This window comes from Microtus ochrogaster, assembly GCF_000317375.1.
Source record: "Microtus ochrogaster isolate Prairie Vole_2 chromosome 14 unlocalized genomic scaffold, MicOch1.0 chr14_random_2, whole genome shotgun sequence".
Classification (NCBI taxonomy): domain Eukaryota; kingdom Metazoa; phylum Chordata; class Mammalia; order Rodentia; family Cricetidae; genus Microtus; species Microtus ochrogaster.
In genome coordinates, this window is record NW_004949097.1 from 373,721 (window position 1) to 386,210 (window position 12,490).

The 12,490-nt window shown below is 45.9% G+C and overlaps 1 protein-coding gene across 1 annotated transcript in view; it reads left to right on the forward strand.

Moving 5' to 3' along the window:
• Positions 1-12,490, forward strand: part of Etv6 (ETS variant 6) — a 239,729-nt gene that overhangs the window by 210,536 nt on the left and 16,703 nt on the right. Inside the window, exon 5 of the mRNA XM_005364490.2 lies at positions 5,733-6,278. Within this exon, the coding sequence (XP_005364547.1) occupies positions 5,733-6,278 (546 nt within the window). The remainder of the gene's footprint in view (positions 1-5,732; positions 6,279-12,490) is intronic.

Here is a 12,490-nt window from a genome sequence, read left to right on the forward strand (position 1 = left end):
GGAGCATCATGTCTCTCTGAGGCGTCTGCCCCCTCAGGAGAGCTGTCGAGTCTGACCTCACTTCCTCTTCCACCCAGCATTCTGCTCCGTTCACTCCTCCCCCTACGTTCTAACCTATCAGGGCAAGCAGCTTCTTTATTTCATCAACCAATGACCTTCCTCCATCACTCACGAGTGGAGGCAACTCTTCCAATAAAGTGATAGGAGAGAAAATAAGACCTCTTGTTCTCATCTGAAGTCCTGCTGGATTTGTTTGCTTCAAAGAATGGGATCCTCTGTGCCTAGCGGCATTCATAAAGACAACACTCTGGGCTCAGAAAGCATGCTGTCAGCCAGAGTGAATATTCCTCACCAGGCTTTGGGCTTTTTCCTGCCATGCCTCCGTGCCCACACTCATTATGTGTAGCTCTCCCCTCCTTCTTCCTTGTGCACTTCCCTCCACTATCAAGACCTTCAGAACCAGGGTGGTGTGGACAGTTTCCCAGTTTTCCAGTTGAGCAACTTACCAAGCACAAACCCAGACATCAAGGCCAAATAAATAAATAAAATTTAAAAGCCTTAGACAGAAGATCCCTACATCTGAGGGATTTTATGCACCCACTGTCCAGGCAGCACACTTCCTGTGTCCGGAGCTCCTCTGCCTGCCGGCTCTGGTCTCTTAAGTTTCCACACTCGGCTGCCAACTTATAATAACAGAGCAACAGGCAGCAGGGCAGGAGCATCAGAGCCCACTCCATACGTGGGGGCAGGCGCTGTGCTCCGAAACAAAGCTTGGTCTTGTCGCAGGCCTCTCGGCCTTCACGGTGGCTGTGCCCAGACCACTAGGAGCCGGGAATTAAATACCCTCGGATCCACTAGTCTACCATTAATGTTATCATCTTCATCAAATGCTTCCTCTTGCAGCGGTGTCTGCAGAGAAATAAATAAATAAAGCTCCTCTATATCTTGTTCCTGCCCAGGATCCCGAGGCTGAAGTCGGTCTGAGTTGAATTATCCGGAGCGCTGTCTCCTTCCTTCCCTCATTGTTCCCCGAGCTCTGGGCAGGAACAGAGAGTGAACTCTCTCCAGGACATTACATCAGTTCCCCCTTTCCCCTTGGCATGAAAATGCTTCCACCCCTAGCCCTCCCTGACTTCCTAAGGCTTGCCCCAACAGCACACACACACACACACCCCAGCCTTGAAGCCAGGACATCAAAGAGAACCTGCAGGTAACCCGATTATTGACCAACGCCTGCGTCTGTTTTGTAATTTAGAAGACAGGAAATGGGTTCCGGAAATGGGATTTTTTTTCTTCTAGTACACGGTCTCCATGATCTTGTTAAACCTTAGTAATCTTTTAAGTAAGGAGAGCCATCTTGTAAGCAAAGAGAGATATTTAGAAAATTTTTGAAAGTTAGAATGAAACTGACCTTACTTTTTAGTAATCACACTCTGGGGAAAAAAAAAACATAAATTTCTTTATAGGTGGCAGAATTTAGGACCTTATTAGCAAGAATATATACCTTGTCACCAAAAATTACTTCTGTCATAAGATTATTAAATCTTAGACATTAAGATTTAATTAGACATAAGATAACACGATTGAGTCAGTACCAGAAGTAAAATGAGGCAAATGGTGGGTACCATTCCAAACTGTATCTGGGCAAGATTTGCCAAGACTTCAAAAAGAAACATTTAGATGGACATAGTAGCTCATGTCTATAATCCCAGTGCTTGTGGGGCAGAGACAAGAGGATTGCTTTGAGTTTGGACTGCTGCAGTGTAAGACCCTATCTCTCAAAGAAAAAACCAGGCAGTGGAGGCACATGCCATTACTGCCAGCAGTCGGTAGGCAGGAGCAGGTGGATCTCTGTGAGTTCAAGCCCAGCCTGGCCTACAGAGGAGGTTTCAGGACAGCCAGGGCTACACAGAGAAACCCTGTCTCGGAAAGAAGAAGAAAGAAAAAAGAAAGGAAGGAAAGAAAAGAAAAACAACACTTTTATAATAGAAACTATCAAACCCCTACAGAAAGGTAGAGAGGACCCTGTAAGGAAGCAGCCTGTGCCCACAGCCACTGTCACGAATCAGTCACCACCAGACTGTTTCCCCCATACCTCACCTGGCTCTTCACCTCCCAGTGTGTCAGATCCCCCATAAATACTTCTGGATCGGCCTAAAAAGATATAGGCCATTTATATAGTCAGAAGTGCAGAGCCCAGGGCCTCAGCAGCTCAACCCCAGTAGCTCCTTCGCACACCGTTTCAGTGATTCCCCCCCACCCCCGAAAATGTTGTATACAAGTATGAAGCAGCCTCTAAGAAGGGGCCTCAAGATTGCAAGTGGCTGGTGGATCTCCCTCTTTAGAGCAGGTAGTCATAATGTAACAACCGCATAATGTCTGTTGGCTGCTTTTGACTGTCCTTTATAAGAGGCTTGGATACAAAGTTTAGATTTGCGTTACTTTTTTTTTTAATTGGTTGTTTTTTTTTGTTTTTCCAGATTTTGGAGTGTTTTACTTACAGTGGGACAGGTTGGTGATGAGGCCCACGTCTAAACACAAAATCTATTTGTACTTCATACACACACTACACGTGTAGCCTGAAGGAAGTTTGATAGAATATTTTTCAGTTGTTTTGTTGATGAAACAAATTTCAATGATGCGGCATTTTCCACGGGTGGCATTTTGTAGTCCCGCTCAGCAAGTTTCAGATTCTGGAGGGTTTGGATGAAGACTCTTAGGATTCTTCTGATCTTTTCTCCGGCCGCCCCCATGCTGCATTCAGGATTTCTACCGCACACAGACAGCACTGATTTTTGAGACAAGATCAGGCTTAAGTTCAGTATCTAGTCCAAGCTGGCTTTAAACTGCTGGCAGTCCTCCTGCCTCAGCTTCCCAAGTGGTAACATTACAGGCATACACCTCCACACCCTGCACAGACTGTCTCTTTTCTCATGACTTTCAACGGTTTTGCTGTCAAGCGCCGGGGTGTGATTTCCATTGTGTATAAGCAGCTCGGGTTTGCTGAGCTCCTGGAGTTTCCTAGTTTGTTTTTGACATTGTAGCTCTTGTCACTTCAATTTGGCCATTATTTCTTCCCCGTCCCCTCCCACCCGTTCTTTCTGTACTCTAGGCGTATTTGGCTACTTGATGTTGTGATTTGTGGTTAATTTTATTAAGTCTCTAATCCTTTCCTCTCCATCTCCAGTATGCTAGGAAGGTCTGTCTAGTTTACTCTTACATTTCATATAATGTGATTTTTGGTTCTAGAATCTTCATTCTTCTTTCCCAGATTTCAGCTTTCTGTTTTGACAGTTCCAATATATCATTACTCACTGTGACTGATGTCCCTGGAATACTTTATAGCTACCTTAAATTCCTTTAAAGTCTCTTTAGCTGATCCCATCAGAGTCGCAGAATCTGTTTCTGTTGGTGGCTCTTTAATAATAGATCGCGTCTTCTAAGTCTAGAAAAAAACCGTGTTGATACAGAAGTTTATAGACTGTAGAGACTTTGGGTTTCGTTGTATTCCTCTGAAGAGTATAGACGCATATAGTCTTTCTGGCAGTTAATTTAGTAGCCAGTCACTTCCAGTGTGTGGAGGCCAATTTTCATTTTACTGTAGCAAGTCTACCTCAGTTTTGCCTTTAGCTCTCAGCAAGGCTCCTTTGTTCTGTAACACAGGATCTGCCACACTAACAGGCAGCCATGCTTGGTTAAGGACAGCCTGGGGTGTTGATGGAGCCGTTAGCTTAATGAGACTCAATCTCTGACCTGCTTCTCCACTTGAGTGGCCAGGAGCTGAGACCTCTCATAATTTCCAGCCCCACAGCCATGGCTTTTGAGTCTCCCCTGTGTGTGTGTGTGTATTGTTCAGGAGTCAGGCAAGAACTTGAGAGAATATTGGTGTGCTGGGTTAGTAGCTCTTCTCTCTGGCACTCTACTCTGGCTTCCACACGTTTCTGCCATCTGGGCATCCACTTGTGTCCTGGAAGCTCACATGGCTTTCTCTTGTGCTGCACTGATGAGGCTACTCTTGTGGGAAAACATGAAGAGTAAAGACCCTCGTGTTTTTGTCTACTTGGGGTCACTGTCCAGTATCTTTACATGGCTTTTTTGAGTGTCTTATATCTAGTTTCTATAAAGTCTAACCATAGGAGATTTAGTCTGAGGGATCCACTGCCGTTATTGCTACTGGAACCTCTCTTCCTCTTGCCAGATGAATGGTGGCAGGTTTTAAACCCTTCACCATCCTTTTTATATCTGACCATATTGCCTGAATACCTGTCTTCAGCAAAGTATTGAGCTGTCTCTCATTCCGTTTCCCAGTTGATTAGTACTCTGCCGTTTAGTGATTTAGATTATTAAACAAGTGTCCTATGATATTTGTCCCAATGAGTAAGGGTTTTTAGAATTTATGGCCACAGATCATACAGTAGTCATGAAACAGATACTTTCCCTTCCTCTGACTCTGGTGAGCCACAGTCAGTGTTTCTTTGGTTCACTATCTCGCATGATTAGAGAGATGCAGTAGGATTTTTTTAAATAAAAAAAATACTCCATTTTTACGCCATCCCAGTATAAGCCTTAAGGGAACCCCCACCTCTTTCTGTAACTGCTGACCCTAGTAGAGGCCCAGTTTCCCTTTTCAGGTTCGTCATATAGCCAAAGGTGAAATCTTTTGACACTTAGAACTGTGGATAAGTCTGTGACCAGAGTAGGGATCGGCAGAAGTGTTCATTCTGCTGAGACTGTCCCAGGAACACACGTGGCCAGAGTACCCCATGAAGAGAGACGTGAGCTCTTATGTTTTTATGGGCAGATACCTGGCCTGAGCTTTAGGGCAGATACCTGGCCTGAGCTTTAGCGGGAACCCAAATCACCTGTGAGTTGGTCCTTGCTCAGCCCCGCCCCACCGCTACTTCAGTTATTCACTTCCGGTGTTACCCTCAGCAGAGTGTACATTCAGATTCAAAGGAGAGCATGTGTTGTTGAGGTGCCTGTGTACCCCATCCTTCCTCCTTGCTGCTACTAACTCTGAGCCCATATGATATCAGTGCATTCAAGGGCAAGCTTCTAAAAACTCTCTCAAGTACAAAATCACCATTCAGTAAAACAGGAATTGTTGCTGTTGAGAGCAGGTTTCTGGATGATTTTGTACCCTGGGGTCTGTGTGGCACAAAGCGCTGTAACACAGGCAGATTGTAGACTCTGATTCTAATCCTTTACCCACTGGCAGCATGGTGTGGGGTAAGTTGCCTGTGACTCGGTTTTATCGTCTGTAAAACAGGAATAATAGCGTATCTCCCTCTTAAGAGTGCTCAAGTTTTAAATAATCAAATCCAGTACCTAGAACAGAGTCACCAGCAATCGTCATTATTATCAGCAGTAACACACCTGGAGATGGAGAAGATGGAAATGTAAGCTCACCAGAGCCTTGGAGAGGGAAGCTTCAGAACCCCTCCATCTGAAACAAGCACAGAGGAGTCGAGCGAGGACGAGACACAGAAGGGAATGGGGTTCCTTCTGGTTATCGGACACTAACAGATGCTGGATGGAATGTCGATGGGCATCCCTAGCTTGTCTGGGGTAGGAAAGCCATTTCAAGTATGTTTTGTTTGAGCACAGGAAAAGTCACGGGAGTCTGGGTCGGAGGCACTCCGTGCGCCACTACAGCAGTCCAGAGAGCAATTGTGAGGTCCCAGGACTGCAGGTTTACCGCCATCTGTGATTGTCTTTTCTTTTGCCCACAGATAACTGTGTCCAGAGGACGCCCAGGCCACCTGCAGAGAGTGTGCACCACAACCCTCCCACCATTGAACTCTTACATCGCCCTAGGTCACCTATCACCACAAACCACAGGCCTTCTCCTGACCCCGAGCAGCGGCCCCTGAGGTCCCCTCTGGACAACATGATCCGCCGCCTCTCGCCAGCTGAGAGGGCCCAGGGGCCAAGGCTCCAGCAGGAAAATAACCACCAGGAGTCCTACCCCCTGTCAGTCTCTCCTATGGAGAATAATCACTGCCCAGCATCCTCGGAGTCCAACCCGAAGCCCTCCAGCCCCTGGCAGGAAAGCACACGAGTGATCCAGCTGATGCCCAGTCCTATCATGCACCCTTTGATCCTGAACCCCCGGCACTCGGTAGATTTCAAACAGTCCCGGCTCTCCGAAGATGGGATGCATAGGGAAGGGAAGCCCATCAACCTGTCTCATCGGGAGGACCTGGCTTACATGAACCACATCATGGTCTCCGTGTCCCCGCCTGAAGAGCACGCCATGCCCATCGGGAGAATAGCAGGTGAGTGAGCTTGCCCCCCTCACAGCCAGCTCTTTGCTGAGCGGCAGAAGCCAGGTCACACTGCGCCCGGTGCAATGTGCCTGCAAAGGTTTGGGGAGGACAAGGGAGGCTTCTGCTCGCATGAGACAGAATCCCTAATGGCCTGCTTAATGAGCCTCAGAAATGTTAAGGAACGAATGTCCTCCATCCAGATCCCAAGGAGAGTCACCTCAAATCACGGCCCAGCGAAGAAAACATTTAAAATCAAAGGTTTATGAGTGCTCTAATGGCCCCATCCCGAAGTTTCCAGGTGCTAATTAATGACCAGACACAGCGTAAAGAACCTTTGTCTTAGATTCGTGCCTGCAATTCTGTCCTGTGGGCAGCTCCTCAGTGTTGCTTTCCCCTGGGGAAAGGAGGTGAAATTGGGATGGGGGTATTAGGCAGGTGTTGCTAGTGGTTTAGACAGAGCAAACCCACTCCCACATTCTTTTTCAGCGAAGTTAGAAAAACCCAAATGGCTCTCCTAACAAGAAACCAAAGGAGGGTGGGTGAGAATCTACCAATTAGAATTCTGCTAGCCTGCCCCCAGTTTTCATGGAGTTGTCCAGGAGGCCTGTGCGAGTTTGGCAAGGTGAAGTCTTTTCCTGGAGGTTGCTTCTCCATTCATGAGACATCACGGGGTACCTGCACATACAGATGAATGCATCCAGTGTCCCGTCTACAACACTGATTTAGCACACAGTGCCCTCTCCCTTGTAGAATTGCACACACGCACGTGCACCCACACACAGAACAGGAGAAAATGGGTACGGAAAGTGTGGCTCGGTAGTGGAACGCGTGGCCAGCGTGCATAACGCCCCAAGGTTTGATCGTCAGAACCGCAGCAGCAACAGTAAAACGGCTGCTGTCTATGACTTGCTTGCCTTAAAAAAAGCTATGAAACTTGGAGTGTGCTTGGGATTGAATTCCAAACGGTCCTATGAGTTTAGTGATGGGGGGGTGTAGGACATGCCGTAAAATGGGGCTAGCCATCATGAGCTGTTTGGTGGTTAGGTGGGGGAGTGGAGGCATGGGGGTTCGTGACGTTTTTCTGCTTACACATGAGGTTTGCTTGCTTTAATAATGAAGAAACTATAGGATGGGTGGTCAGGGTCAGGGGCTCCCAGACAAACTGGAGGAAAAGGATGAGGCGAGAGCTGATGAAGGATGGAAACAGCCTTAGCTGCATCCTCTCTTGGTTCCTTCCCTACCTGGGGTTCTCAGATCCCGTCGCTTGTGTACAATTTTCAGGACAGCCCTTTTGAGGTTGAATCCCTTTGGCATACATGGTTCATTGGTACAGGGGAAACCACAAAGCAGATCCAGCTCCAAAGAGGCCAAGGCTCTCCCCAAGGTCAGATGAGGGTTGGGTGGCCTTGCTGTCCCTTGGCTGTTGTCTGCAGTGCTGTCCTTGAGGGCCTGGCTGCCTTGTCAAGGTTTGGTGTGTCTGCTTTCATCTCACCACAGACTTCTTGAGAATCCGAAGATAAGCTTATAAGTCCAGAAAGGGAAAGGAGGGAGGGAGGGAGGGAGGGGTGAAAAATTGTTCAGGTATACATAGCGTCTTCCCCTTGTAAGCTGCACACCTGTTTCGTTGAATCCTACCACCACTTTTAGAACCATAGAGTCAAACATCAGTGGTATGATGAATCACCAGTTAAGATGCAACTGGAGATACCAGTAAGTGATTTTAGTCAGTCTCACCAAGGCAGAGTATCGTCTTACCTCGCATTTGTGAGTCTTCAATCTCATATAGATATTTAAACTCATAGAGGCACAGGTGTGAAAATATAAGAAACTCTGTAGGGTGGTAGCAAACGAAATGAACAGGAAGGGAGGGGGGAAGAAAAGGAAGGTAGCAGGTATGGTGGACTATGCTCAATTACATTATATACTTGCACAAAAGTGGCCTTGTGCTACCTGGTGTAATACAAATAAAGCCCCGTGGAATATTCAGTCAAGTGATAAACCTTGGTATCCGCACAGGCTTTGTCTTGAGGACACTTAGAAAGACCTGGTTTCTGTTTTTCCTTGACTCTAGGAAGGCAGAATGTTCTAGAAGATAATCTTAGGTAGGACCAGATCTTCCAGGGACAGTGCATTCTTTCCTACAGATGACTGATTGAGTCCCATACAAATGTATATTAATATTCTTATGATCTTTGTAAATATTGTAAAATCTCTAAATATGTACATTACCTACCGTACCCAAATTGCAGATGAGCCACTTTAACTGACAGGCATTGCTTTTGCAGGGATGAAATACCAGGGTGGGGTTGGGTGAGCACTGAGGTCCTGTTCTGCAAGTCCACAATCTGATACTGAGTCTTGGTTCTGCAGAGATGACGGACAACCCCACACTCCTCTGCCCATTTGTAGGATTCCCCCTACCCGTGTCCCCCATCCGTTTATTTTCCTGTCCCCCATCCATCTATCTTCCTGCGCTCCTAAGAGCTTAGTAAAAGAGATTCCATTTGTTGAAGGTCAAATTCTGTGAGTCACTGCTTTTTCTGCTGTAAGACCTGTCTACTGAGCACCAGAGACGCCTTTACAGACGCTCTGCGAACCTGCTGTTAGAAAAGGTAGCTCCTTGAAGCCCTTTAATTGAGCACAGCACAGGAAGAGATGAAAGTGCTGCCAAATGTCACACTGATGAGTAACTTAGCTGGAGGGTGTAGACAGAAACACTACTTAGCAGTGTGGAGCAAGACACAAGCCCAGATTCTTACCATTCAGATACAATTGGCTTGGGTATGGGAGGATTTAGACCTTCAGATAGGTAAGAGGGCTGTGTGCTGCACTCTTACGGGGTGGGAGTTCACAGAGGCAAAAGACTCAGTCTTTGACATAAGAGAGCTGAGCACAGTTCACTAAAAGTAAAGATTGTGATGCATACTGGTCTTATGATTCCTACTGAGCACCACGGGAGGTCCGGACTGCCTTTCAGATGGGCTTTAAAGAGTGCTCAACTGGGCAGGGTATGGGGAATCTGTCTTTAATTCCAGCACTTAGGAGGCAGAGGCAGGCAGATCTCTGTGGGTTCAAGGCCAGCCTGGTTAACATAGCAAGACCTTGTCTCAAAATACAATTTTTAAATAAACAAATAAAAATACTGCTTAGACTGTGGGGAGTAAAGAGAAAGGAACCATTCTAGATGGAAAAAAGTCAGGACAAATACAAGATACAAAGCCCCGTGTTCTCTTCTATTTCTAATAGAGATATGAAGCCAAGAGCTCAAGTCTGTGTGAGTCAATTAAAAAAAAAATCATGTTTCATAAACTCTTCTGAAAAAAAAGGTAAATCATGCAAGTAAAAGACCACATAAGCTATGACAGTTTACCCTGGGTATTAACCATATAATAACATTTAGTAGGTGGTTGGCAGTTTAAATACAAGTTAAATCTATTTAAATATAATATGTTTTTAATTTTTATTTTGAAGATTATAAGAGGGGTTGTAATTAAGAGTTTGGGGTGCTGGAAAGGTACCTCAGAGATGGCATGTTTAGGTAGCATGCACAAGGCCAGTTTAAGAAATTGGAGAATTCGTGGTAGAACATTTCACAGGACAGATTCCTGGGTCCTGTTTGTATTGACCAGTCCGTGGTTTATATAACATTGGGCTTTTTTCTGTCCATATTTTCCACTGTCATCAGGAAGGGTTTGGGGGGGGGGGGTCTCTGTCAATCTCCTCCAACTTTTACCCACATGCAGAAGAAGGCTTAGGGTGTGCTTCCCCCCGCCCCGCCCCAGTGAGTTTCAGAAGCATCGAGTGCATTGGCCGTGATGAGAGTGACATCGTGTGCTGCTGGGGGCCAAGTTCCCAGTGTGCGCAGTAGCCCCCACCCTTTAGCCGCAGCATCAGTTACATGAAATGGGAAATTCCAGAAGGCAGCTATTTAAATAACTCACTATGAAGTGTCATTGCAGTTGTAATATTTTATTACTAATTGCTTTGTCAGTCTCCTGTATGTAATTTATAAATCCGACATCATCATAGGCATGCATAGATAGGAAAAATAATACTGTTTGTTGTGTGTATTGACTCAGTGTGAACCATGGTTTCCATGGTTTCCGGTACCCAGTGCAGACCTTGGAAAGTGTCCTCTGTGGGTAAGCATCAGGCTTGGTGTTGGAGTCCCATCTTAGGACTAGATGAGCTCACTAGAAATGACTTTCCAGGTAAACCTGAAGACGGAGATCAGTCATAACAGCCTCAAGTCTGGTTTCCCATTCTACCCAGAGATTTCCCAGCAAGGATTGGAAGCCTTGGCCAAATCCAGCCACCACCTGATTTTGTAAATAAGTTTATTGGGGACAGCTCCACTTTTGTTAAATGATTGTCTGTGTCTACTTTCAAACCATAGTTCAAGCATGAATACAATTGAGTTGCTCCAGAGAGCCTATGGCCACAAAGTCTTAAATATTAACCAGTTGACGTTGTGCATAACAAGTGGGGTACCCCGTGTTCCCCATCACTGTTCTCATGAACAGTCAGTATGCTGAGAACCTCAGACATAGCATAGGCTGATGGAGCACAGACCCGTGTCCCCCATCACTGTTCCCATGAAGAGTCTGGAATGCTGAGAACCTCAGACATAACAGGCTGATGAAGCAGTCTTGCTGGCAAGGGCATACTTGCACTTGAGGTGATGAGGCATGTCAGAGGCATGTGCAAAGAGCAATAACAAATGATGTAAGAGAGTAGACAAGTTCGGGTCTGCAGGCTATGCTCGGAGAACAGTACAGTACAATTGCAGTAGCATCATCAACATAAAATAAAATACAGCTCAGTAACATAGATTCTTTGTACATTTGAGTTTGTAGTCACACATTTGTTCATTTATTCAAAAATTATCCTGTCTTTTCTATGTGTAAGACATTGTTCTAGGTGAAAGACACAAGGCTGTCTCGGACTCCCGATCCTCCTACCTCAACCTCCTGAGAGTTGGGATTGCTGGTGGACACCATCACATTGGACTCAAACAAACCTTTTTAAAAATTTTTAAGTTAGGTCATTTTGATTTTTCTCTTCAGTAGATTTTCTTTTTGTTTTCTTCTTGACCATAATTGGCAGATACGGTTTGTTGGTTTGAGATAGGGTAGCCCGTGCTGTCCTCTATTCCCGGCTCAGCGTGCTGAGCTCGTAGGCTCGAACCACCATCCTAGTTCATTCTCAGCTCATTCACTAAACAAGAGTGGGGATGTTGGTCAAAGCCCATGACCAAGATGACGGAGTCTTTCCTTTCTTGTGTGTACCTCACACCTCTTGCTGCCCTCTCCCAATTTTGTCAAACTTCCAGGATGCCATTGGTCAGTGGACTCATTGATCCTGCAGCTGATAAGACTTAGAATTCCCTCCCACTTCAGGAGCCCCTCACTCCCAACTCCTCAGTGACAGAGTTCGTGACAGTCTTCCAGATCCTCAGATCTTTGGGGGAACTTGAAGAATGCTTACCTTCAAGAATCCATCTTCAGAGCAGGGCGGTGATGGCGCACACCTTTAATCCCAGCACTTGGGAGGCAGAGGCAGGCGGATCTCTGTGAGTTCAAGGCCAGGCTGGTCTACAAGAGCTAGTTCCAGGACAGGCTCCAAAACCACAGAGAAACCCTGTCTCGAAAAAGCAAAAAAAAAAAAAAATTAAATAAATAAATAAAAAGAATAAGAATCCATCTTCAGCATGTGACTAGGGGAACATGAGCCTCTTATCATGCTTGTCACGGGCCCACACAGTGTACTTTATGATTTGGTTACTGACTGGAGGAGCTATTTGTAGAGAAACTGAAGTCGGAAAGCCTCCAGAGGGAAGCAGTGTGGAATATGCGAGAGACCCCTAAAATTGCAGGCCGTTTGTGGGGTAGAATAGAAACCTTATCAGTAGAAGTTTCCTAAAGTATACACACCTGTGAAGGCCATCTAAATGAAATTAGATATTTATTTGGCTAGTAAGTAAATAGCTATTTGGCTGTTTAAAAAGTATGTAGCAATAAATAAAATGACTCCTAATGACATTCTGCTAGATCCAGATCAGAGCCTTGTTCAGCCATCATCAGAGAAACTTCCTCCCGCAAGAGATGGGAGCAAATACAGAGACCCACAGACAGATTATATGCAGAGAGTGGGAGACCTAAGAACACTCCACCCTAAACACAATGTCTCCATCAAATCCCTCCCCTTAGAGCTCAGGGAAC